Source organism: Rattus norvegicus, chromosome 10 (assembly GCF_021556685.1).
Source record: "Rattus norvegicus strain SHRSP/BbbUtx chromosome 10, alternate assembly SHRSP_T2T, whole genome shotgun sequence".
In the NCBI taxonomy this organism is placed as follows: Eukaryota; Metazoa; Chordata; class Mammalia; order Rodentia; family Muridae; genus Rattus; species Rattus norvegicus.
In genome coordinates, this window is record NC_141543.1 from 20,957,531 (window position 1) to 20,985,019 (window position 27,489).

General features: G+C 52.0%; 1 protein-coding gene across 17 annotated transcripts; it reads right to left on the minus strand.

The window, feature by feature from the left end:
- Positions 1-920: 920 nt before the first annotated feature.
- Capn15 (calpain 15) lies at positions 921-27,489 on the minus strand. 17 transcript variants are annotated; one of them, XM_087571537.1, is made up of 13 exons: positions 27,206-27,480; positions 15,439-15,709; positions 6,180-7,656; positions 5,411-5,619; positions 5,126-5,309; positions 4,830-5,053; positions 4,085-4,210; positions 3,854-4,006; positions 3,229-3,390; positions 2,916-3,142; positions 2,644-2,810; positions 2,386-2,564; positions 921-2,312 (listed from the first exon to the last, which is right to left on the minus strand). In XM_087571537.1, the coding sequence occupies exons 2-13, from the start codon at positions 15,612-15,614 to the stop codon at positions 2,135-2,137; spliced, it is 3,462 nt and encodes a 1,153-aa protein (XP_087427663.1). In that variant the 5' UTR covers positions 15,615-15,709; positions 27,206-27,480; the 3' UTR covers positions 921-2,134.

A 27,489-nucleotide genomic window follows, 5' to 3' on the forward strand; every position in this document is an offset into this window, starting at 1 on the left:
GACCTCCATCTTGCTCTGTAAAAAGTCCTGGCCTTTCTCTTGAGATGTTCTGGGGCTGGGGTTGCAAAGGCCAGTGTGGTGGGTGCTAGGTGAGTAGGGCAGAGGAAAGGGGTCTCTGGTCTTTGGCTGCCCAAGATGCCCAGACCTGGCTCCTGCCACAGTACACACAGGGACAGGTCTTGCTCCTCCACTGTGAGAGAAGGTCCAGCCTGGTGCGCAGCCGCATAGGGGCAGGGAAGGCACTGTGGGCGGCGAGGTGAGATGTGTTGTGGCAGCTGCCCCGCTGCCCGAGGCCCGCCCGGAGCGAACACCGCTGGTGGCTTTAATTGCTTTCACATTCGATGGGCTGGCCTGTGACAGGCCTCTTACACAGTGCACTCTGGCCGGCTGTGAACCCCCAGCCCCCGCTTGCCCAGGGGCATCCTCCAGCTCCTGAAGGGGCCTGGGCTGCTGGCCAGAGATGGGCTGAGCAGCTTAGCGTCACCTGTGATGTGAGATGGGCCCAGCCTGCACCAAGCACACCGGCCAGGAAGCGAGCAGCAGTTACAGCCCTGCTCACCCTCTGGCTCCATCTGCTCTCTCTTGGTGACTGATGGGTTTAGACAGCCTTCATCTCCCCCCCACCCCCCAGTGCAGGCAGGAAAAAAATACTTGCACACACATTGTCCTGTTGGTCCGACCTGGCTGTGGGGCTAAAACCCTGGGGACGGGTTCCAGCCTCTGTCACACCTGTACACTCACTACTTCTTGAGGAGTCTGGCTGGGTCACAGCTCACCTGACCCTTAGGCAGAAGCAACAACTGTCACCCTACAACCCCTGGTATTCCTCTGAAGTTTATCCAGGAGACCCCCCCCCCCATCTTTGAAACAGCCTGTTTCTATGTGTGTAGATACTGGAAGGGTAACAACAGACTGCAAGCTTCCTTACAAAACAAAACACTTTTATTTGGTCCTTGGAGCCTGAGTGGAAATGGCCTGTGGGGTGCATCATCGAACAAGGAAGGGACTGATAGCTGATAAAATAGTCTCTGTGTTCGAAGAGCTGGTCCTATTTACAGGGTTAAAAATATTCACAGCTCAGAGTAAAAGGAGGCCCAGAGGGGAGGGGAATGTTTCTCTAGGTATAAAAACCCTCGCAAGCCCCATGGAGGCAAGGACAGTGGGCATGGGAGCTGCCCACTACCTAGGGGGCCGCAGGACAGTGGCAGCCAGGTGTGTGTGTGGGGGGGGCCCAGGAAGTGACTCAGGCGTCCATGTGGCAGATAAGGGCTCTGATCTTGACAAGCAGCTGGGGGAATGCTGGGCAGGTGGGCAGCTTGGCTCCCTCTTCTAGGGGAGGGAGTAGTCAGTCACACCTTACATGTGCCTGTGATGGGACTGGGGTATCCCTCTTTGTGGACAGACTGAGGCCATGGGACAGGGCTGACTGTGGCCAGGGAAGCTAAGGACAAAGAGCTTCTCCAGACAGCAGGGCTGGGCCTGGCTCCTGACCTGCGGCCCCATCATGGCTTCGATCCTGGCAGGTGCTCCAGGAATTGCATAGTGTTGCAGGAGGTGTAGCTGTCCCCAAGCCCTGGCTGACGGCCACCAGGCATCTGCTTCCTGCAGTGTGCTGCTCATATGCCAGGGCTATCAGGACCCTGGTCATAGGGCAGGGAGCTGGGCTTGGGAACAAACCAAGGGGAGAAGCAGCAGGTCTGAGCCCCCACAAAGGGTTGCCCAAGTTCTCAAGGCAGGTCATGGCCTCTGAACCCCCAATTGGTTCTGTGAACATACATCTGGGCTGCCTCTCTACAGTAAGTGACCCCACATTCACAGGGAAGGGCAGCCTGGCTTGGGCATGGCCACTTGAAGCTGTCCCCAGGGCTCAAGACAGAAGTACTGGAATGAAGCCCACCTGGTTCGAGGTATTCTGCATGGCAGCTGGGAGGCCTGGTGGGGGACTGACGGTACTTGGGGTGGGACAGGAGGGGAGGGAGGCCCAAGGGAGGCTGCACCCTGTGGCTGGCGGCTCCCTGGGCAGGGTCCTGAGATTCTGGTTCAAGCATCCTCCATTGGGGGTCTCCCTCATAAAGTGCATGTAGGGGGGCAGGTGGGTAGTTCTGCACACAGCCCTTGCCCTAGGGAACTGCAGTCACAGTGGCCGGGGTCCATGTAGGCCGGCCACATCAGGAGTGAGTGGGGGGCTGTGGGTACCCCTAGAGGCTGTCCAGTCACTGAGGAAGGCCTGGGCTGCCTTGCGATGTGCCAGGCGATGGGTGATAGAGAAGCCAGCATTGCCTTCCAGCTGGGACAAGATCACCAGGACCTGCCTGCAGAAGAGGGCTGATGAGGGCCTGGGGAAGACCAGGGCTTAGGGTAGGCAAGAAAACAGCAGGTACCCACCTGTGCAGGGGTGGTACACTGTCCTGGGTGCGCAGGCTGCCACGTGTGGACACCACATTGAAGCTGTCGGTGCAGTCACATTGCACATGCAGGTAGGACTTGGGGTGCCGGTTCTCCACTACCACGATGAGCCCCGCCCAGCCATGAGTCAGGTAATAGCAGGTCATGCCCTCTCGACCCTGGGCACAGGCACAGGGTGGGTGGGCCAGGGCTGGTGCTTGCCCACCCGCTGCCCTCCCCCATCAGGACCCCACCCACCTCATGCCGCTCGCCCCGGCTCTCAGTGAGCAGGATGATGGCATCGGCCAGTGTGGTTGGCTGCGCCTCCACCGGCTCCACCATGACCAGCCTGGAGCTGTACACTGCGAGTACGTGGCCGGGTGGCTCGGGGGCACCTCGGGGGACCCCTGCTGAGGGGCTGGAGGCTGTGGGGGGTGTGGATAAGGGAGCCAGCAGCTTTCCCGAGGGTGGGCTTTGGGGCTCAGAGGATGGGAAGGCGGGTGTGGGCCTCATCTGGCTGGGGCCCTTACCCTGGGCAGGGGGCCCTGGTGGAGCAGGGTTCCAGTGGTTGAAGGCACAGCACACCACAGCATACTCCCCAGGCTCCAGCATGACATCACAGTTCACAAACTTCTTAACAGCACGTTTGCTGTGGGCCAAGAGGCGGCCCAGGCTCAGGCGGCCACCAGTGCCAAAAGTGGCCCGGAACACTAGGATGCACAGATCCAGGAGGTGGCTGTCTACTGAATCCGAGCGCCTGAGGGCCAGAGACGATAGGCTGGGTGCTCATGTGGCCACAGCCATGAGCCCCTAGCTTGGCATAGTAGCCACCCTGTTGCCTACCTGCTGCCCTCCTGGAAGAGGGCAAACTCCAGTGAGGCACGCTCCAGCACTGTGAGTGCTGTCACACCCACAGGCCCGCTGGCAGTGCTCGGGAAGCAGCCCTGCACCCGAGCCTCTTGCCAATCTGAGTGTACCTTGCAGATGTCCACAGAGTCGAAGTACCTAGACAGTGAGGAAAGGGCAACTGAGTAGACACCACCCAATGTGCCCGCTCCGTGTGTGTGTGTGTGTGTGTGTGTGTGTGTGTGTGTGTGTGTGTGTGTGTAATATAGATATGGTCTTATAAAGTCCAGGCTGGCCTGGAACCCACTATGTCCTTCAGGAACTTGGCATTCTCCTGCCTCAGCTGCTGGAGCATTGGGATTACAGTGGTGTGCTACTAGTTTTAAATTGTTCCTCCTCAGTATGTGTCACAGTGGTACAAACTGACAGATCTCCTGGACACCAGGAGGATGCAGAATGACTCACGCAAAAGCCCTGTGTGTTACAGACCTAAACTCCTGGGCCAGCCCAAGAGCTGCCACTGGGAGGCCTGCAGACACCCGCCGGGACACAGAGCAGCTGCCTATCTAGGCCAGCTTCCCTATGCTTTAGCATGGGTGGGTGAGGGCATGCAGGCAGGTACCTGATAAAGTCACTATACTCCATCCAGAAGACACCCTCACTGCTGCCATGGGGCATGAGCTCAGCTCGCAGGTGCCCTGGCCAGTGAGGCCACTCATCCGACCAGCTGCCATTCCAGGAGAAACGGCCCCATGGGTTCCGGAGTCGCAGGAGCCTGTGGATCACAGGACTGAGAACCAAAACTGTGCCTCGTGTCAACACACTTATCCACCCTCAGGCAGTTGGGCCCTACCTGGAGCCCTGAACATCACGGACATCCAAGACGGAGTAAGCATGGCGGGGGCGCAAACCCAGGCTCTCGTAAGCAGCATCATCTACCTTCATGTTACCGCCCCCACAGGAGGCACCCATGAGGAACCTGTGTGGGCAGAGTAACCCTGGCTGATGAAATGGATGGACACAGGGGAGACTGCGCTCCTTGAATGTGCTGTGTATAGTCTGTGACCCACATGTCACATGCTTTCAGGAAGTACTAGCTCACTCGGGATGAGCTTAGGAGGCCTGGGCTAGAGCAAGCTGGTTTCTGAAGGCCTGAAGAGTGGGCAGGAGTACTGCCGAGTTTAGCTGTAGGTATGGATTTTGGAATCCTCTCAGGCCCAGGGCTTCTGTAAGTCTTTAGATCTATACTCTCCTGGGTCTTGGGAGAGGGGTGTCAAGGTTCACAAAGCTGCCCAGGGTGTTGCATGTCCCAGAACACCTCCTCCCACTCCTTAGGGTCCCTCTCGGACTCTTTCCTGTCTTTTTCTAAGTGGGAGGTACTTGGGCAGTGGTGGCTCACACCTAAGTGGGAGGTAATGAGATCTAGACTCTTCCCAGTGTGGCTACCTAGGAAGGTGCACTAGCTATGCTTTCTGGCTATGGCCAGCTGCACTAGCGCACCGTGTTAGATACAGACACAGGGAAAGGGTGCCCATTTTCACCACAGCTCCGACTCTCCTCCCATTGTCACCGATGATGGCAGTGCCTGCCCCTCTTACCCAGCCTCCTTAGAACTCAGCATTTTGGCCCAGATGAGATCAGTGTCAACAGGTTCCTCTCGGGGGTTAGTGGAGCTGACCTGCAGCGCCAGGCTCTCACAGGGGGCTCCGGTCAGTGTGGCCAGACCTTCAATGGCACGCCCTGCCTGGAGGGCAAAGTAGGAGCCGTGCAGCTTGGCCAGTGCCTTCTCAATGAGGGCCACCCACAACTGCTTCCGCTGTGCCTGGGGGAGGGATGAGAGTCACAGACTGCCTGGCTTCCCTGCCCCTCCCTCCCACCTTGCTGTCTGTCCTACCTGTGAGAAGAGCAGGAACCCAGCCTCGTCACAGGGCAGCATGTCGTCCACCAGCACTGTCGTCCATGTGCCGTCTTTGCACAGCCGCACCTGGTAGGCACCCTCTGCACACAGGCTACGTGTCACCATCACCCTCTCCACAAGGTCGGGACGCTCAGCCAGCACTGCCAATGCACTCAGGAACCTGGGTGGAGCCAGGCAACTTCACAACATGCCCAAAACTGGACCAGTAGCCTCCATCCTCCCCTGAGCCTGTCTGGCCCTGGCAGGAACCTGGAGCCTCACCAGCAGTTCCCCAGCAGCCCCTGTAGGATGTCAGAGGGCCTCAGAGTGTGGAAGACCGACCACGGAGTGCCGTGGTCCCTGAAGACAGAGCAGTTGATTTCGTGGGGCCGCAGCCACTGTTTCACTCGCTGCTGGACGCTGTCGCCCACTGGGAAGCCGACAGATGCAGGCCCGGGGGGGAAGCTGTCATCCACAAAGTTCACACTATTCTGCAGGGACCATGGCCGGACACTCAGGCTGGGCAGGGCAGCCTCAGGCCCAGAATGATCCCACTCTACCTTTTGGGGGAAGACCCATCCCCCCAAGGGAGCTTCAGAAGGTTAGGGTGGGGCCCTTGCACATTATACCAACCTTGGTGCTGGGCAACTTTTGAACGGTTTGAAGGGCCCACCATCAGGATGGTCCTGAGTGGACTCCCTGACCATGGCATTGCAGGCCAGTGGCTGGCAGGCCACAGCGAGCATGTTAGCCTGGTATGGCATGGCCCCAGCTGCTCTTTCAGCTGACTCAATGGGGATGCTACCTAGGACTCAGGCTCTGCAGCTCAAGTGCAACACTGGGTGTCCCAGCCTGGAGCTTTAACAGGGCCTCCGTGCCACCCTGTGTAGAATAGCCTCACTGTATCCTCATCTCTCTGTGAGCTTACACTCGGGAGGTCTGGGGCCCTCCTGGGCTATGTGAGCTGAGGGGGAGTGACATGAATAGTGGAGATAAATATTAGTTACCTTGGGTCAAACTGGTTCTCAGCCTCAAAAATGAGGCTACTTACCTCTCTGCAAAAAGCCACTATGTTCTCCCAGAGTGCTTTGGCCTCGCCCTCATCTGTCTGCCTCCGCTTCTCCACATGCATACTTTCCCTCCGCCTCAGGGGGGTAGCCCCCCGGCACTGGGTCACCAGAAGCTGTGGTGTATGGCAGGCTGCACAGTGCTTGGCCCGAGGTGTGTTGATCAGAGTACAGGCAGGGCAGGCCCACTGGCCCGGGCGATCAGGCAAGAGACGAGCAGCCTTGTGTGCTGAAGGAGCTCGTCCACAGGAGCCAACACAGGGGCCAGGCTTGTCGGCACCACAGTCGGGGCAGTGGGTAGGGGGTTCACTGTGCTCCTGGAAACCATGCAGCTTGGAGCCACCACACACTGAACACCTGGAGGCTGTTGTGGGGTTCCTAAGTGTACACCTGGCACATGACCAGGTGGTGAAGTCAGGGCTGGAGGGGCTGGCAGGTGTGTAGCGCACAACGTCTCCAGCCAGGTCAATGACATCACTGCATGACTCGCAGCGGGCAGGGCTGCTCTCTGGGGCTTCCTCCTCCAATACACTCAGTCGCTTGCCTGGCAGCAGCTCTTTGCCTGAGAGCAGCTCAGCTAGGCGGGAGGCTCCAGCTGCAGCTCTTCCAGGGCCCTGCTGGGGCCCTTTGGAGCTTGTGGAGGCTGAGGACTGAGCACCCTCAGGCACAGGTGGCTGAAGCTGAGGGGGCACCTCCCGGCGGCTTCTGGGTACAGGGTTATTCTGCAGGGTGGGTGAGAAGGGGCTGAAGAGTGGTACCCTAGGTGGCTCCTGGTCAGTGGAGGTGGGACCCTGGCTGGTAGAAGGAGACTCGGCCTCAGCACCTTCCCCAGGAAGGGCAGGCTGGGATGGAGGAGGAACAACATGAAAGCCAGTAGGGGCTACAACCTCGGGGACCACCAGGGCCTCTGGGGGGATGCGAGGCAATGACAGTTTCCGGGGCCCCCCACAGGCAGAACAAGAGCTGGCCACTGGTGTGTTATGCAGTGTGCAGCGCTGGCATGCCCAGCCACTGCCAGGATCTGCCCTTTCCCCGTCGTCCTCCTGCTCCTTTTCCTCCTCTTCTTTTTCAGGGTGCCCTCTGGCTGGCTCTGTGGCCACTAGCCCTGCTGTCCGTACTGGGCCTGTTTCCTCCTTGCTGTTGCCCTTTGGCTCCACCAGTATGGTGGGTGGCTTGGGCAGGACCCCATTGATAATGGGCAGCAGAGGGGCTCCCGGAACAGGCTCTGGGGTAAAGCCACATACTTCACAAGCCTCTTTGCCTAAAAAGTTCCGGAATGTACAGCGTGCACAGGGCCATTTCTGCTCCTCTACGCTGAGACGCAGGATCTGGTCAAGATCTGGCTTATGTCGGGGGGCCTCACAGATGGAGCACTGGCGTTGGCCGGCAGGATTCAGGAAGGTGCAGCGCGCACAGGACCACTCCCCAACTGTGGCCATAGACCCAGGAGAATGAGTGTGGCTGCAAGGGAAGGACCTAATTAGTATGGCTCCTTATGCGCCTATGGTCACAGTGTCCCACGGGCAACAGATACTTAGGGCTCTTTGCTTCAACCCTAGGCCACTGACATATTAACTGAGGAGTGCTGGGAATGGCTACTGGATCTGGAATCACACGGAAGACATACCTCTGGCTGGTAGCATCTTTGAGGGTGTTTCCAGAGAGGTTAAACTGAAAAGGGAGACCCATTCTCTAGTCTAGGCTGGCCTCAAATTTACAGAGACTCTCTTGCCTCTTCCAAGTGCTGGGATTAACAAGATATCCCTCCACGTCCAGAAGACCTACTGAATGTGAGCAATACTATCCCAGAGACCGGGATCCCAGATTAAATAAATAGGGAAAAAGAAGGGCTGCTGAGATAGTTTAGCAAGTAAACATACTTGCCATTAAATCTGATGACCTGGCTAGAAGGTGGTGGCACATGCCTTTAATCCCAGTACTCAGGTGGCAGACGTAGGTGAATCTCTTGAGTTTTAGGCCACCCTGGTCTACAGAATGAGTTCTAGGACAGCCAGGGCCACACAGTGAAACCCTGTCTTGAAAAAGCAAACCAAATCAAACTATATATAATCTGATGACTTGAGTTTGACATCTGGGAACTCCTATGGTGGAAGGACAGAACTAACTTCCATAAATTGTTCTCTGACCTCCATAGGTGAGCCACGGTATGCATGAGTGTGCACACACAACATAAATTGGTATCTGAAAAAGGAGAGCATGAGCTTCTTTGCTTCTTGGCTGCAAATAACATGATCCACTGCCTCGTGCTCCCACAGTCATGCTTTCCTTGAATAGTGGACAGTATAGTTTCCATGATGGTTTGAATGAAAATGGCCCCATAGGCTTATATGTTTGGATACCTAGTTAGAATTTCTGCAAGACCTTGAGAAGCCACTGTGCCATGAGAGTAAATTCCAAGATGCAATGAACACCCTGTGATCCTGGGAATGCCAGGACCATGGGATGTCTGCTGAGGAAAGCTGCAGGAATGGAGGGCAGCTGCCCAAAGAGGCTGTATGTGCTGAGGACGGCAGAAGTGGAGAATGAGATCACTCAAGGCAGTGGGAGTCTGGGTAAGGCCACAACAAGCCACACGTGCCGGGCGTTGAGCCTCAGAGTTGGGGTTTTGGTTTCCTTTACCGAATTTTACCTTGCTATGCCCCATTTGCACTCTTTGGAATGGGGTATGTTTACTCTATGCACTGCATATTAGGATCATATAAACTTCATAGTGAAGACACTGACTTGAACGTTGGCCTGAGCCCAGTGCGGCAGTACATGAGTATAAGCCCGCACTCAGGAGGCAGAGGCAGGCAGGTCCCTCTGGTCCCTGTGACTCTGACTTCCCTTCTATGATGGAGAAGGATAAAGTAAATCCTTATTCTCTAAATTGACTTTGTCAGGTACTGTGCCATAGCAGGAAGAAAGATTACTAGTACAAACTTCAAACACCGGGGAAAAGTCCAGGTGCTGATTGATCTCAGCCGAGGTGGTCAGAGTGGCTTTGGCCCAGCTGAACCTAAAGCATGGCCATCTACTGGAGAGACACGGAGACAGGGGAGCACACATGGGAGAGCTCAGTAGATGAGTTAAATCAGGAAGACTCCATCTATAGTATAGGACAGCTGCAATGCAAACCAAACAATGCCTAAAGATCACATTTGTTGTGGGGACAGGGCGAATTGGCCAGAAGCCAAGCTGTGGTTCTTCTGTAACCAGAACACCTATCAAGACTCTTTGGGCAACCCTGGTCAGCTGTGTGCTGCGTGCCTCACAAGACCCCTACCCCTCCACCTCCTTGGTTCACTTGCTTATTGCTCTAGTCCATGGCCAGGCTGTGTCCAGGGCTCAAGACCTGAGGTCCATAGGCACACAAAAGTCTGCAGTAAATGCCTGCGAAGAGCTGAAGACTCAATAAAATCTTTATATAGACTTTGGCAAAACCCCTGAGGAACTCTTTAAATGACCGGTAGAGTGTTGCTAGGTGTCAAGGTATTTTGGCCTAGTATGTGTGTGAGATACTGGCCTAGACCCTTAGATCCGGAAGTAAGAATGCATTAAAAAGGGTTTTGTTGCTTTATTTTCTAGAATTCTCAACAGAAACACTCCTAAATTATGGCATGTGAGTTTACAGGAATAACTGCAACTGGTCAGAACACTGGCTCACAACAGAGAGCAAACTGGGGACTGCCAGAGAATTAAGCTCACTCTAACACTACAACAGAGTCCACCTGAGTAACCAGGAACGAGCACCCAGAGCACATCAGGCTGTGGCCTTGGTAGGTCTCTTTCCCCTCTTAGGAAGAGCCCAGAAAACTACCTACCTGAGGAAGGATGCCCTGGGCAGCTGCTAGTTAGGTAACTAAAAGACGGATGCCTCTGCCCAACAGAGCAGCCCCACGCCTTATCCTTGACAGTTTCTTAGCCCTGAGTTATACTCAGGGAAGACTGTTGTGAGCTAAAGAAGGGTGAGGGTAGTGTCTACCTTTCTAGGGAAACGTACCAGGCTACCCTCCTGGCTTGGCCTCAGCCTGGCCTGCTCAACCTTTCTGGACAGGTGTGCCTTCCTTGTCTCTGTCTCTTTAGGCCAATGCCTAAATCAACTCTGTACTGATTAACCAGCCAGGTGAGGCTGGACAAAGAGGGCTTCCACACTGGGCTCACAGAGGGTGGAGGAGGGAGATCCAGTGTACCTTGATCTCTTTGGCTTAGGTGGTGTCGGCAGCCTTTCTATCCACACAATGGGTGTTTCCCTAAGGGACAGTACCTGCTATTCTGGAGGTGGCAGCCTTTCTATCCACACAATGGGTGTTTCCCTAAGGGACAGTACCTGCTATTCTGGAGGTGGCAGTCCTTAGATAAGACGAGCTGCCACTCCCCATGCTTCTCCCAGCCCACCACAGCCCTATCAGAGCAGGGGAAGAGGCTGCCTGCTTCACATGGCTGTGCTGTGTGTTACTTCTGTGTGACTGTATGCACAAACGTGGGGAAGGAGTCCCAATGGGTGGCCACACAGAGTGTCATCTCCTGTTTTCTGCCACCTGTCTAGCCCCTCTGAGGTTCATCTGTTCCAGCCTGGTTATGTATGGATTTTTCCAGATCATTAACACTATCTATTACTGATTCAACTTGGATGTCCCCTGCCTACTTAAGCCCTAGGACTCTCTATGGTGGGAACTAATACATACTGGAGATGCCAGTTCAGGGTGAAGGGCCTAGCAGAAGCTGGAGTAGTATGGAGCCACGACACAACCTCTGGTCTTGGGATTATCCTACTTGTCCAGCCAAACAGTTCTGGACATCTTTAAATATTTTTCTTACATAGCTCAAGCTATTCTTGAACTCCTTATCCTCCTGCTTCCACTTCTAGAGTCTTGGGATTATAGACAAGCACTACCATGCCTGGCCAGAGCTCTGGATTTGAAACTCTTCATTCATTCATTCATTCATTCATTCATTCATTGACTGACAGGGTCTCTTTGTAGCCCTGGCTGTTGTGGAACTCAAATTCACAGAGCTCCATCTGTTTCTGCCTCCAGAATGCTAGGTTTAAAGGTGTGCACCATCAATTACACCCACCAAAATCTTACTTATTTTCGTGTGTGCCTGAGTTTTTTTTTTTTTTTTTTTTTTTTTTCTTTTTTTTCGGAGCTGGGGACTGAACCCAGGGCCTTGCGCTTGCTAGGCAAGTGCTCTACCACTGAGCTAAATCCCCACCCCGTGTGCCTGAGTTTATGCTTATGCGCCATGCGTATGCTGAAGACGCTAGAGGTCAGAGAGGAGCTGGACCCTAGGAACAGAGCTCCAGATGGTTGTGAGCCACACAGTGAACTCAACCCAGTGTCCTCTGGGAGAGAAGTGCGTGCTCCAACTGTGGCACCATGTCTACAGCCACCCTAACCCTGTGCTGTTTGCTTATTGAGACAGGGTCTCACTCAGCCCTGGATGGCCTGCCGCTTATGGCCCAGGCTGCCTCAAACTCCTAGCAATCCTACTTTGTTTTCTGCCTTAGCCTGCCAAATTCTGTAGTCTAGGTGTGACTGTCACAACGCTGAACAATCCCCTCCTTCCCTGCAAAAAACAAAACAAAACAAACAAACAAACAAAAAAAAACTATGAACTTGAACTTTCATCTACACATACGAATTTAGTAAAATATGAAAGTAGGAGAGTCATCCACCCAAGTGACATGTGTATGGTGATAGTTTCTGCTGGGGCACTGCTGACTGACTCACAAGACTCAAAAGTCCAACATACAGCCTCAGCACTCAAAGTCACAGTGCAGGCCTAGCAACTCTACTATTAACAAATTTTCCTTAGGAGTCACACACACACTCACTCACACACACACACTCACTCACACACACATACACTCACTCACACACACACTCACTCATACACACCATACACACACACACCACACACACACTCACACACACACTCACACACACAAACACCACACACACTCACACACACAGACACTCACACACACACTCACTCACACACACACTCAAACACACACAGACACTCACACTCACACTCACTCACACACACCACACACACACCACACACACACTCACACACACTCACACACCACACTCACACACATACACTCACTCACACACACTCACACACACTCACACACACACATACACTCACTCACACACACACCACACACACCACACACACACCACACACACACTCACTCACACACACTCACTCACACACTCACACACACTCACACACACCACACACTCACATACACACTCACACCACTCACACACACTCACACACACTCACTCACACATACACTCACACACACCACACACACTCACACACCACACACACACTCACACACACTCACTCACACTCACACACTCACTCACATACATACACTCACTCACACACACACTCGCACACACACTCACACACACCACACACTCACACACACTCACTCACACACACACTCACTCATACACACATAAACTCACACACACCACACACACACTCACACACCACACACACACTCACACACACTCACTCACACTCACACACTCACTCACATACATACACTCACTCACACACTCACACACACCACACACTCACACACACTCACACACACTCACTCATACATACATACACTCACTCACACACACACTCACTCATACACACCATACACACATACCACACACACACTCACACACACTCACATACACACCACACACACACCACACACACACTCACACACACACTCAAACACACACAGACACTCACACTCACACACACTCACTCACACACACACTCACACACACACTCACACATACATACACTCACTCACACACACTCACTCATACACACCATACACACATACCACACACACACTCACACACACACCACACACACACAAACACACTCACACACACCACACACTCACTCACACACACACTCACACACACACATACACACTCACTCATACACACACACACACACACACACACACACACACACACACACACGGGATGTTCGACACCAATAGCCATCAGAAAAATGCAAATCCAATCAAATCAAGCTCCACTGCACACCCTGCGGGATGGTTAACCAAAGACGGAAGAGAGCAAGCAGTGTCAAAGTCAGGGGAGACAGAACCCTGCCAACACGGTTAGGGGAATGTAAATGGGCCAACCCCCGAGACAGCAGTGCTTCTCAGAATGTTAGATAAACTCACCACAAATCCAGCAAATCCAGCCCAGGGATATACCCAAAACAACAATTAAACACATGTTACACATGTCCACAAAAAGCCTTAACATGCAAAAAAATCCCCCCCAAAACCAAACCCCCCCCCCCCAAAAAAGAGAGGCAGGGTAGGCATAGTGACACAAACCCTTAAGACCAGCACTCTGGAGGCAGAGGCGGATCTATAGGCCTGGTCTACAGAGCAAGTTCCAGGACAGCCAGGGCTGTTACAACGATACTGAAGTCTTCAGCATGAATGACCACAAGGAGCATGGTGCATAAAAGCTAAGTGGAAATAACTGTTTATGAGAGGACAAGCCAAGGGTAGCTTCCTTCTAAGACAATACCACTGAAGTATGACAAGGAAGGAGGTCCTGATGTAGCTGGAATGGGATGAACCTTGAAGACAGTGTGCTAAGTGACAAGAGTCAGACAGACCCAGGTCACGTGTGAAATCTCTAGAAAAGGTAAACCTACAGACAGGAAGCAGCTTAGTGACTACCTGGGGCCAAAGCAGGGACCAAATGACTGCAAACAGGATGTCTTTCAGGTATAAACCAGTTCATAACAATGTTTGTTCAAAGCTATGACTGGTTGAAAATGACCTTACATTAATAGCAGCTGAGTTTGACGGTGTGCGTGTTGGCTAGTTTGATGTAAACTTGTTACAAGCTGGAGTCATTTTGGAAGTGGGAATCCTCAACTGAGAAATGGCTCTACTACCGGGCCTGTGGGCAGGCCTATGGTGCATCTGCATGATTGATGACAGCCATGTGAGGGTCCAGCTTACGGTGGGCAGTGTCACCCCTGGGCTGGTGGTCCTGGATGCTGTAAGATAAGCTGAGAGAGGCACAAGGAGCAAGCCTGTCAGCAGCTCTTCCTCTAAGTTCCCTCCCTGAGCTCCTTCAGTGATGTGCTGTAGAACTGTGTATGAGCGGAAATAACCCTAGTTGGTTTTGGTCAATGGTGTTTTAATCACAGCAATAGAAAAACTAAGACAGTATGTAAATCTTATTTTGAGAAAAATGCTTAAAGGAGTTGAACCTCGTTTTGGAGGTACTGCCTGGAGTCTCTTGCAGACCTAAGGGGAACTGACACTGTAACTCCTAGTGCACATGTGAGGCAGTGCACCATCCCCACTTGCTCGAAGGTCCCTGCCACCGTTCTGCCTGTCACCTCTATCCAGACCTTGGGTTCTCAATGTCTTTTGACCACCTAAGTGACACTGACGAAGCCCTACAGATTCATGCAGCCTCAGTGCCAGCATCTCCTTAAAGTCACCTCAGTCACCTCAGACTTTGCTGTCAAAGGCATCTCAGAAGGTGGTCTCCTGTCTATAGCTTTATGCCCAGCTAATTTCCTGTACCTGACAGATGGGTGAAGGAGCTGTTTGTGGAAGTCACAGCCATGTGCTTCTAAGTAGAAAAAAGTTAAGAGTACCTGGGTTCACTAGAACAGAGCTACTGGGTCTACAGACTCCTGGATGTTTAGGGAGTGTCGGATACCCTCCAAAAGGAAGCTGATGGCATGCATGGCTTAGGAAGGAGGCCTTGAAGGGAAAGTTCTCTCCAACCAGAATGGCATCCTTAGAGGCAGCCACACTAGAGCATAGCACCTTGGGTAGGGAGAGAAGCAATGTTTGACTCTGACAATTGTGTGAAGTGAGCTAGCACTCTTTAATGCATGCTAGCCACAAGGCCTAAAGTCATCAGCCTCCCTGGTAGGGGTCTCCAGACAGCTTTCATAGGAATATAACAGGCCCTGGGCAAGTACTGCTCAACAGCATGCCGTAGCAGAATCTTAGACAGAAGGATATCTCAGACCCGCCAGCCAAGGGCAGCAACCCAGATCAGATCAGATCCTGCACTGTTAGGGGAGATGAGTTGCCAGAAAATAGTGATAAACAGAAACCCTGCTTTAAGCAAGCATCTATGCCAAGGACGGACACATTGAAAAAGAGGCCTTCTGCCCATGACCCCTCAGGGTTGCCCCTCCCCACCTTCTTACCTTCGGGCCCTGGGTCGTGGGTGCTGTCTGGTGACCAGAGCACTTCCCCAGACAGTCTCCCCAGGACCGCTCCTACACCAGCCAGCTGCTGTTGGGGGCCCTGGGTAGGGTGGCCCCCCAGGGAAGCCGTGGTCTGACTCCGTCTCGGCAGCCAGGGAGGAGGCGGAGCTCCCCATGGCCCCCCTGACAGCGGCCACGCAGAGAGCCGGGCCTGGTCACCTCTGGCCGGTGGCGCACGGATGGAAGCATGGAGAGAGGAGAGTGCCCACACCTGAGAAAGGGCAGCCGGCTGGTCAGTGACACAACAACAAAAATAAACAGAATAAAAAGAGAGAAGAAACAGTGACTCACACAGATGAAACTCTAGGCCCCCAGGAGAGTTTCCCAGTATGCCATGGTGCGTGCAAGGGGAAAGTGAGGTTTAGGGACCTGGGCATGGCTTTAAGTACTCAGCACTGTAGTGCACATCCGTAGACAAGCTCACAAAGGAACGCAGGTCAGACGCCAAAGGCCAGCACTGCATAGAGCTACGGCTCTCTGACTTGAGGCACATTAGGGTTTTAGGAAATAACCCTAGTCTGAAAAACCCATCATCCCTCTCAAACTTGTCTCTAGTCTACAAAGAGGTTAGGGTTAGGGTTAGGGTTAGGGTTTTCCTCAATTAGGAGAACAATTCTGTCTCATTACAGATAACTATCAAGGAGATATTAAGTCAGTGGGAAAGGAACAAATGAAGGGGGAAGGGCACAGCAGGATGGCACTCGAAGATCTAAGAGGCCAGGGTCAAACTGTGCCTTTAGAAGGGCAGCAGCTGACTGTGTAAACACACACTCACCAGGCAAGCCCTATCAAGTAACCTGAGACCATCCACACCTGGGAGGAAGCAGATGGGCTGGGCCGCAGGAGAGCCTTCTCACACTGGCTGGCTAAGGGGTTGGTGATGAGATCAAATAACCCTGAGGGTGTGATCCTTCTGTCAGGGAGGACGTGGCAATTGGGGAGACTGACACCTATAAGATAACTTCTAGCCCTCTTCCAGCTGTAGGTGAAGGTCTATATGTATACTGCCCTCTGACTCCACACTCCACAAACTTGTCCTGGTTTCAGCAGTTCCTACCCGAGTCTCCTATCACCACTGATTGCACTTTCTCTGGCTTCTGGGTAAGTCTCTATAACACAGACATTGGTATTGGGGTACAGACGAGGGGAGGCTGACAGAAGGGGCCAAGAGGCACACCTGCGAAGTACTGTGGGCTCAGGAGACAGGTGACAGTCTGTCATGCCTCTGACAGCCAGCACCTGACACCTGGGAGGAGCAGCAGCACCAAGTCCAGCCCCACTCCAACACACCCAGGCCTGGGGCCAGGTTCTGAAATCTGCACCATGAGATTTCGAACAGAACCAGCTATTTCTCCCATGAAACAGGGTTTCCTTCCTGATCACCTTGTGTTAGCATGTGAGGGGCAGCTTTTGCTAAGGGGCTGGCTCTATTGGCTGGGTGACCCTTTGAGATTTGAAGGCTTTTAATTCATAATTTGAAATAGTAGAGAACAAAACAAAAGGAAAAGTGTAGGAAAAGTGAACTCTTATGTGGAATTAACATTTCACATGTCTCTTTCCTTTTTTTTTTTCTTTTGGAGACAATGTCTCACTATGTAGCACGGATTGGTTTAAGCTCAACATCCTCCTGCTTCCACTTCCCACGTGCTGTGATTACAAGCTAAGATACCACACTGGGCTAGAAAATTCAAATTTCAGTGTCTACACAAAAGACCATGCTCATTCATTTACATGTTGTCTGTGGCTTCTCTCAGAGATCATATAGCACAAAAAGCCACAAATGTTCCCTTACTGTTCCATTAAGGAGGGCTGGCTGGCCTAGACCGGACAGCACAGCACAGGTTCAGGCTTCCTGCAAGCCACACAAGGGAATACAAAGAACTAAGAGAGGGCTAGAGATCTGGCCAGAGCCCACTGTGGAAGAATTCCCAAAACTGTCTTCTGACCTCACATGTGGGCACCTGTTCCCTGCCCTCATAATAATACTAATGCAAAATGCAAAGAAGAACAGGTGGAGCTGGGTATGTGATCTCCCATAATCCAGCACTGAGGAAACTAAAACAAGTGAATCTCTATTTCTAGGCCAGCCTGGGGTACATACTGAGACCCTTCAAAAGGAAACACAACATGGAGCTCAAGAGATGGCACAATGGTTAAGGATACTTGTTGCTGTTGTAGAGGTCCTGGGTTGGATTCCCAGCACCCACGCGGTAGTTTACAACCATCTGGAACTCCTGCTCTAGTGGGTCTGACATGCTCTTCTAACATCCATGCACCAGGCATACACACAAACACATACATCCACCCATGCACGTAAAATAAAATGTTCACACACATAGAATAATCTAAAAAAACGAAACAAAAAACCCAACAAGTCAACAAAAAAACAGAGCTCAGGTAAAAAGATGTTAGCATACTTCCTGTAATCCAATGTCTACAGGCTGTTGTCCTGTCAGTATGAAATCTCCACAAATGACAGTACTGTATTACTAAGTATCCCTTTTCTGGGCAAGGTGCCTCTCCCTACTCTCTAGCCCTCTCAGGGTGCCACAAAGTAACCTTAGCTACTAACCTCACATTCTTAAAGACTTTGATTGTTTTCACACAGGGTCTTACAATGTAGCCTAAGCTCGTAGCAAACTCCTGGCTCTTCTGCCTCAGTTTCTGGAGTACAATACAGTTGGCTCTGGTCAAGATCTTTGGACTGTGTTCTAGCTCAATATAGAAATTCCACTTCATGGGACTCAGTAGGCACGTGTGCTGGTGGCTTTGTATGGGGCATCAGTGAATTGTATCTGGTCTTTGCTACTTTGTGAGTTCTTTTTCCCACACTTGATTCCCCTGGTTTCTCCTCTATTAATAGATAGGAGAGAAAGAATAGAGGGGAAAGAGAGATCTCTGAATATAATTTCTTTCTTTTTGTTTCTTTTTTGCTTGTATCTGGTCTTTGCTACTTTGTAGGTTCTTCTTTTTTCTACCCTTTATCCCCACCCCAGTTTTACCCCATATCACTAGATAGGAAAGAAGCATAGAGGGGAGAGAGTGGAAGGTGGGGAGTGGGAGGCGAGCTGAATCTAATTTCATCTTGTTTCTTCTTTGATCATGACTACTAATGAACTGCAATACCACTTATATACCGTCCGAAAAGTTCCCAGAATTCTGAAGGTCACAGAAACTATCTGCAGTTGGCAAAACTACGCCTTTGCTAGAGCAGGAGGCAAATCATAGTCAGCTGCTGCAAAGCAGCCCCATTTCCCCATACCTGGGATTAAAGTGAAACATTCTTATATTTCTGTGTTAAAAAAAAAAAAAAAAAAAAAAAAAAAACAACCCAAATTTCAGAATTCTAACTACAGTGAATTGTTGGTGGCAGGATTCTGTTCAGATGCCCAGTAAAACATGCTCCTATCTTAACCATTAGTCCCACATTACAATAGTCACCCAGTATACCTGTTTCTCCTGTGGTTGTCAGTGCCTGAGCAGCCCCTCAAACTGACAAGCCCTGGTGACATGGGAGCCTCCTGTGAGAAATGTACCCCAGTATTTCTGGTACTCCTCTCTCATACTCAAACAGTGAGTGCGAGAAGGGGAGGGAAGAGTATTAGGCTCAGCACAAGTACCCATGGGGCAAAAATGCTCACCTTCCCACATTTACTGTGAAAGCAGGAACTATATTCAGGGGCTCCCTATCTGCCTGCAGGAAGATTACCTGCTCCTTCAGGAAGGTATTAGGGACCTGAATGGGCTTGGGTGTTGTTTGTTCCCCAGTTCCTATAATCCTCACCTACCCCTCTCATCAATCCTTCCCAGAGTCTATCCTCCTCCTGCCTTTGTGCTTGCTCACTGGGGATACTTTGAGTATAGGGGCTCTTGGGAGGGTGGGGACAGCATATTCTCATTTGATGGACATGCAGAACAAAGAAGAAGGGTAGGCGGAAAGACCAATGATCTCAGGAGCTCTCCAAGAGCCTTCTATGCTACAAAGCCCCAACCATAACTGCTATTAAGGAGGAGAGAGTCCTTTGGTCAGCTGAGGCGCCTCTGTCCTGGCTAAGGGCCACCTGAGGCTTGAGAGAAGATGCTGGCAGTCTTAGTCCTGCCCCTACCCTAACCCCACCATGCACACCAGAAAGCACTTGGCTACTAGCTCTTTGTTGATCTAGGGGGCCCTCTTACCTTGAGAAGCTGGCATCAGTGTGGCTCTGCTCCTTTGAGACAGTCTCACATATTGCAGGATGGCCTAGGACACTATGTAGACAGCAGTGCTCCTCCATCCCTGATCCTCCTGCCGCTGTCTCCCAAGTGTAAGACTGTGTGGCTTACCACACAGCTGTACACTTCTGCCTCTTGGACCCGCCTTCTTTCTGCTGGCCTTTCAGGCACAACTATAGGCCCTGGCACCTCCAGTAACCCTGGCGGTTGGTAAGTTTGCATTCATGGTAGGCAGCTGGGTAAAAGGTCCTATATGCCTTCCTTCTGGATTCTGACGATCAGGGGCCACAGAGAGAGTGGAAGGAGAATCTAGCAGCAGTCCTAGAGAGGACTAGTTGTTTTCTCTGGCTTGGCCAACCCTCTAGAGAAGCAATTATCCCACCCAAGCCACTCTGCCAAGGACTCGGGGACCAGGCCTTCTCTGAATGAAGGAGGCTGGTTGCTCTCAGGTCTCCCCATCTAGGCCAGAGTACACCAGTATAATTAGCATGTGGTGAAGGCAGGGTCACTGAGGAATGCCAACACAGGTAGATCTAGTCTTTGTTCACATTCTAGTTGTGTAGGCTGTATTCCAAAGAGAACCCTGGGTGTTAGGCCTGAGTCACCCCAAGCGCTGTCCTATATTACAGGGCTTGCTGGCGGACAAAGCCCCCTCCTCTGCAGAGCATCCCACTTGCTCATCCTTTACTCATTTGTGTGCTCAGCAAACACCCTTTGACCTGTGTTGAATCAGGCTGCTTTAGGAGGTTGGACACAGCAAATAGTGATTCTCAGAGGTCCCTGCCCCAGGCACTGTCTCACTGCTACATGACTTAGTGTAACTACATCAGCCTCCAACAGGGGGCAGAAAGGGCAGGGTGCAGTAAGGACCACAAGATTTGAGAGGTAGGTTCTCCTATCCTCTTAGCCCTGGAGACTATGGCTTCCCAATTCCACGACCCACCAGCCAGTACCTCTTTTATTTTCATCTGGGAACTGTTCTACTTTTAAATGGGACAGTGGCCTAGATCTGGCCTCGAGGAAGCAAGGAAGTGGGACTGCCACTGCTCTGAAAGACAGAGTGTTAATTATCAAGATGAATTAGTGTGTCCCCAGTCTTAATGTGAGATGTTCTCTGCATATGCTGAGGACACCTGGAGGGTATCTGCCCAGGGCAAGCATGAGAATAAGGGACGGCGCCTCCATTAGTCTTTATGGAGCCACCTAAGGGTGTCCTCTCAGTCAGGAGGCCAAGTCCCAGCTATGGCATCAACAGCTCCACCTTTAGCTCTGAGGATCCATGTGCAGGGGGATGCTTAGTACATTCAGATGGCTCTCACAAGCCACAAAACCTGAGGGCTGCAAACCCTTTGTATAGCCTGTGCTTTTGCCCTACACTGCCACAGCCAAGTCAGTATTTCCTGCCCAGAGTTCCCAAAGACTGGTGGTTTGTCTCATTTCTCAGATAACCTGGGGACATCACCAAGTCGAGTTCAGGGAGACCTATTGCACCTTGTGCTTCTAGGGCTCTTGGTGTAGGAAGTACACTGTCTTCCTGTATCCCCATTTGGGAGTGCCCTAGGCACAGTGCTCAACCCCAGTGAAACAAGAGTAGAACGAGGTTTCCTAACAGTTGATAAAGTACCTACCACCAAACCATATGAAGGACTATCTCACTCCTATTGTAACTGCCTCCATGTCACTCCCCTCTTGAGATAGTGGATGACAAGGGAGAGCGCCGTCTAGCCCCCACCTGACACCCATAGCTACCCACCATACCTTATAATTGTACCCATAGGGCAGGAGGCAGCAAGGCCAGATGTGAAGCCAAGAGTAAGCCACTGTTGGGATGCAATTCTGTCCAAAAGACAGCTGATATCAAGGCCAGCTCCAGAGAAAATGGCCTGGGGACAGGAAGTAAACCCTCCCTTCAAGAAACTAGGCTAGGATCTACCTCAAGGAAGCACCCAACCCTGTGGGAACTGGCTGAACAGCATTCTCTGAAGACAGGTGGTGTCTCCACAGGAATAAACTGCCCTTAGCAATGTGAGCTTTTGGCAGGCTCTAGGGGAGACATCTTAGGTGATACATCCAGGAGGGTTCGAGACCCAAGTGACAAGACCAAACGCCACCAGCATAGTTTCCCCAAAGTGTTTTCCACAAAGTCAGAGAAGTAGGTTGGTAGGGCAGGGCAGCAGGACAGAAGGCTGGTCACCAGAGATTTTGAGCACTGGTCCAGAGTAAGGGGTTCCTCTTCCCCTCAGTACTTCAGCCCCGCTGTCCCATCAAACAACCCAATAAACAAGCCACAGCATTGGTAACTGGCTCACCTGAGGCTCCACAGGGGACCTGAGCGGCTGCCTTAGGAAAGGGCCTCTGAACAGGCTGACATTGAGTACCCACCCAGAGAGCATACCCCTCCTATCAAGGCTTGGACTCTGGCTCAGTAACGCCAAGTGCAGCCTCTGGGATATCTGCACAAGCCAAAGTCCTGCAAATGAGTCCTGACTGGCCGAGTGGCTCAGGCCCTGCCCTCTTTGTACAGTGCTACAGTTCAAAGGACTTCGTTTACTGTCCCACCTGAGCATGCACTGCCCAGGGACTCCTTCCCTTTAAGAAGTTGTATATGGGGTTGGGGATTTAGCTCAGTGGTAGAGCACTTGCCTAGCTCCCCAGCTCCGAAAAGAAAAGAAAAAGAAAAAAAAAGTTGTATATGTTCCACAGACAGAGACCACAGGGGACAACAAAGTTTGCCGGCTCTTCAATGCCACTGTCACAGGAACCAACTTGTCCTATAGTCAAACAGGCCTGTGGCTAATTCTATACTGGTAAGGACAATACAGAGGGTTATGCAAGGTCTTGTCTTGATGTTCCTCAACTTGGCTTTGCCCTTGGGCAGAGTGCATCTCCAGGGCCACAGATCAGTAGTAGTTGGCAAGGAAGCCTAGGCTGTCTAGGCACTGCCAGGGAATCATGCCCAGGTTGGGGCAGGCCTCAGGGAAACAGCAGAGTGCCACCAAGATTCCCTGGACTCAGGCTCTGGCACTATTCATCCACTCCAACTGCCTGCCAAGGGGTAGCCACTGTTTCGAGCTGCAGAGCTGTGCTTTTCTCAGCATCTGCTTACCATGGCAGATGCTGCCACGCCAGGCAGGATACTCATGTGTCCTCATCCTGTACTTCCTTTCTGGGTCACTGCAACCTCTTACACTCACTTAGCCACTGCCTCTCACATGAACAATACTGGAGACAGTGGTTCCCACCCTCCTCCTGCACACAAGAAGCAGGGTGCAAGCTGAACTCATAAAGTGAACAAGAGATTCGACTGAAAATGAAAAAGCCCATCTAGAAGCCAGGTGTAGGGTAAAACCCTTAAAAAGGATGCTGTCCATTCCTCCATTTGTGTCGAGGGCTTCCTGGTCTCCAGCTCACAGCCAGAAGTCAAAAGGCTGGAACTGGGCATAGTTCCACACAACTTTAATCCCGGCACATGGGAGGCAGAGGCAGGCAAATCTCTTGAGTCTGAGGCCAGATTGGTCTAGAGTAAGTCCAGGATAGCCAGGGCTACATAGAGAAACCCTGCCTCTACACAGACAGACAAACACACACAGAGACAAAGACACAAGCACACAGATACATATGCACAAACGTAGACATACATGTAAACACACACACACATACACACACACCCCTCTGAGCTGAGGCTGGACCTCAGAACAGTAGTGGCACCTCCAGCTGTATGCCTATTCAGAGCAAATGAGGCACACTGATCCAGCTGAGGTGAGCTATAGCAACCTTTGAGGCAAGGATAGTCTGAGACATCTACATGCCAGACCTGCTGCATCCTAGACAGGGAAATGGGTCACTGAGCATCCTTCTATGTCTCTGGAGTTGTACACCACCTTAATTATACATTATGAGAAGGGAAAGTATGTTTTTCAAAGTGGTTTTGCCAGGAAAACAAGATTTAAGTTTTTAGTTCACAGGTTCAGTGTTGTTTAATGCAGAAAACTATTTTAAGAGAGAAGTAGAAGTGTAGCCTTGCCATCAGCAGAACAAGAATCATGGGGGACTCAGACTCACTGGTGGCAGGGACTAGGCGCATGGGTGGCCATAGCATGTCTCTCCACGCTCCTTCCCTACTAGAGCTCTGGCCTTTCCACATCTACAGAAGGGCAGGGGCTCCAGAAAGCTATAGAACTTATTGATTTTCCCATTAAATTGTGTATGGTCAGCAAGATCAAGCAAGGGACAGAAGCCTGAGACTTCTTTAGTTCTTTTTTTTTTTTTTTTTCCGGAGCTGGGGACCGAACCCAGGGCCTTGCGCTTCCCAGGCAAGCGCTCTACCACTGAGCTAAATCCCCAACCCCCTGAGACTTCTTTAAATACAACTTTTAAGAACCACAGAGGAAGACAATGGGAGAGGGCGCCTTCTCCATCAGTGAGCGCTCTGCAGCCTTCCCATCCTGTTAGCTGCAGGTATGGCTGCACCTTGACATCTTCAAGCAACTGCTCTCGAATTGTTTTCCTTCCAACATCCCAAAGCTCAGTCCAGGCTCGTCCTCTAGCTCTGCCCCAGGGAAGTGGGGAAGGCAAATTCAGGGAAGCTGAGACATGGGACATGGGGCAGGAGAGCCACGGCTGTGCCTTTGTCAGTACAAGAGGGGTGAGACCAGTGCAAGGGTTCCACCTAAGCAAGTCTGCTCTGGTGCCCAGTGAGTCCTTATGGAGTGATGGCTAGCTACATCATGGCTTCCCACATGGCAGCTTGTACAGAAGAGTAGAAAAGAACAGACGGCCCAGCACCTAATGATGGCTTACCTTAGGACCCACACTAATCATGCTTGCTTCGCCCACTGTCCTCCTATAATGCCACCCTGGCAACTGTCTGCCTAGTAGGACCAGTCTGGTAGGCAACATGCTGCCCACACCAAGATGCTCTTTGGTCCCCTGGTCACAAGGTTTCCACACAGCCATGCCATGACCCACAGGATGACAATTATGTGGCTAAGGAGGTCTCAACCCAGTCTCCTCTGCCTCCTCTCAGCGACACTTATGCAAGGGTCATAAGCTGGTTGGTAGTTTACTTTTCAGACTGAGAAGCAAGTTGAGGCCAGGTGCCTATTTCCACAGAGACCACGCGCTGCTTCTCTGGATTAGGAGATCTCTTTAACTTTAGAAATCAACTGACCCAAGGCTACCAAGGGTCAGCAGCCAACTGCAGATGTTCGCTGGCCACCTGCTCAGTGTGGGGCCGAACTGAGTCGGTTACCAGGACTTGCCAAGAAATAACACACATGTCTTGAGTGTGGGAGGCTCCAGGAGCTGGGGTGCCCCCAGGAGGCCCTGGGGTAGGCCAGAATGATATTCCAATCTAGGAAACAAATGGCTCCAGACAGCCGAGACATACCGTGGATGCACAAAAGCCAAATGGCAGAGACACATCCAGCTGGGGGAGTTAGGGAATAATTAAAGCTTCTGGAAACAGGAACACAGTACACTTCAGGATGCTCTCACTGTGTCAGGTGACATAGCCAGAGGGAACCGGAAGGACAGGATAGTCAAGAGTCAGACAGTCAGGTAGGAGAACAATCCACACCCCGGGGGAGGGGTGGAGGAGGAGATAGGAAGTGTCCTTTAGGCTTGAGCCTAGAGTCTTTTTTTTTTTTTTTTTTTTAAATTCTTTTTTTCCAGAGCTGGGGACCGAACCCAGGACCTTGCGCTTGCTAGGCAAGTGCTCTACCACTGAGATAAATCCCCAACCCCGAGCCTAGAGTCTTAAGGCCATGCATGGCTGTGCTTCTCAAAATTCAGCCTCTCAGGCCACACAGTGTAGAAATCAGGACAAAATAAAGAGACAAGTTACCAGTGATCCTGAGTCTCTCTATATCTGGTGTTTTTCAAAGGGCTCAACATTTTTCGTTTATCATTTTAAGAATTATTTTTGAAAAGTTTAATTTTGCCTTCTCAGCCCCAGCAATTGCCTAGCGCAGTGAGAGGCAGTATGATACCAAGGACCACAGGGATAGATAAAGGACTATTCTGCCTTCCTGAGGCTCTTAACTGATCAGTTCAGCAACAGCATGTATACCGAATGAAGGTTTCAGGTCACCAAAAGGGCTCTTCCCCAAGGGCCACCAGTGAGAAGGAGACCAAATAATAGCTTGTGGTTTGGAGACCTAGAACTCTATCTACCCTCCCCTGCCAACTGATGTCAGGCAGCCTCAGTTTCCACATCTATAAAATGGGGCTTACAAGTTTTGCCTTAAGGTCTGGACAATGTACAAAAGGGGCCAGGAAAGCTTGAGAGCAGACAAGGCCTGGATTCAAGGATGGGCCGCAATGGAACCCTTTCCCCAGAGAGGACAAGCTGAGGCTTCTACATAGATGTGGGGTCAGGGCCACTCTCAGACACCATGACCAGCAGAGATCTTGATGGTTAAGCCCCCATTGTGGTTAGGTTTTACAGTTTCTGAGCCTTGGATCCAGGGTTTAAATCTTCCTTCCAGAGGTCAATGACCTGTCTGCCAGTCAAACAGATACAGAGAGTCTTAGATGTTAGAAAAGAAATGGGTGTATCTCTGTGGAGCAGAAGGACGGGAAAGGAAGCAGGATCTACTACCACATGGAGACAAGCTACTGTTCAGCAAGGCACCATTGCCCTAGACCGTAGAACTGTGGTACCGACTGCTAGATTCTAGAAGCAGGGAGAAACTCAGAGGCAAGCTCCACATCTGTGACTTGCAGTTCTCCAGACTGGGATAGGGGAAATTGCCACTGGAGGGGTAGATCTCACAGTTTCTTACTGAGTAGCAGTTCTTCCTGATTCATTGCTGAGCTACAGGGTCAGCCCCAAAAACTCAGGAAGGCTCAGGTTCTGGGCCTGGGTGTTTGGAGTCCTGAAAGTAGGAGGTATCCTGTTTTAGAAGCTAGGTGTTTCACGGTCCTGTTACCAGTGTCTAGTAACAAACCACAGGCACTCAGGGACACTGAGAGGCAGCTCTGCAAGGGCCATCTGGCCACACAACAGGGTTCCCAAATCAGACCTAGAAGGGACCCTTTTCAGATAACAAAAAGAAAATCCCGCAGCTGTCAAGGGGTTGCTCTGTAACTTTCCCGGCCTACTGACAGGCCCACAAAAACTGAAGTGTGGGATGGGAGGGCACACAGGACGCTTTACTCTTGCTGCTGCCCCAGGCAGCTCTAGGGTTTTGCAGATAGTGCCCCCACGACCTACACCTTACAGTGGGCCAACGCTAGCCCCAGACAAGAGGGCACTCAAGGACAGACAGGCACGGAGGGTCGCCTGCGTCTGAGGTTCCTAGGCTGGCCTCGAGTGACCCACACGACCAGCGCCCCCCCCCCCCCACCTCCGGCGCGCTCCCCCCTCCCCTTCCCGTTCACCGCAAGCCGGGCTACTGCTCCCAAAACAAACATGGAGCATCCCGGCTGATGCCCCGAGGCCGAGCTCAAGGAGTCCTAGGCCGTATGCCCGGCCGCCTACCGTGGAACTCACCTTAGCGAGCCGGCGGCGCCTCCTCAGCGCTCGCGGTAGGTCTAGGCGGGCGCGGCCCTAGTGCCAGCCCTCAGTCGGTTGACCCACAACTTCTACCGTAGGGCACCAAGGCCCCCTTCGCGCCAGCCGAGATGCTCCGCCGGCTTAGCGCGTTTTGGCTGTGTAGATCCGTTTCGGCCCGGCAACCTTACGCCGCCTCCGTAGCGCCCGCCGTCCCGCCCGGCCCACCCGGTATGTCTTACGCCGCCTCCGTAGCGTGGAGCCCAGCCGGGGCCGAAGGCTAC

What these genes read in the sequence shown, in the direction of transcription:
- Capn15 (XM_087571535.1), bottom strand. Translation starts at nt 15,614, where the DNA reads ATGGGGAGCTCCGCCTCCTCCCTGGCTGCCGAGACGGAGTCAGACCAC. An exon ending in TAGTGGCTTTTTGCAGAGAG is followed by an intron (nt 5,620 to 6,179) that starts GTAAGTAGCCTC and finishes TGGTCCCTGCAG; the next exon opens with AATAGTGTGAACTTTGTGGA. An exon ending in CTCTTCCAGGAGGGCAGCAG is followed by an intron (nt 3,143 to 3,228) that starts GTAGGCAACAGG and finishes TCTGGCCCTCAG; the next exon opens with GCGCTCGGATTCAGTAGACA.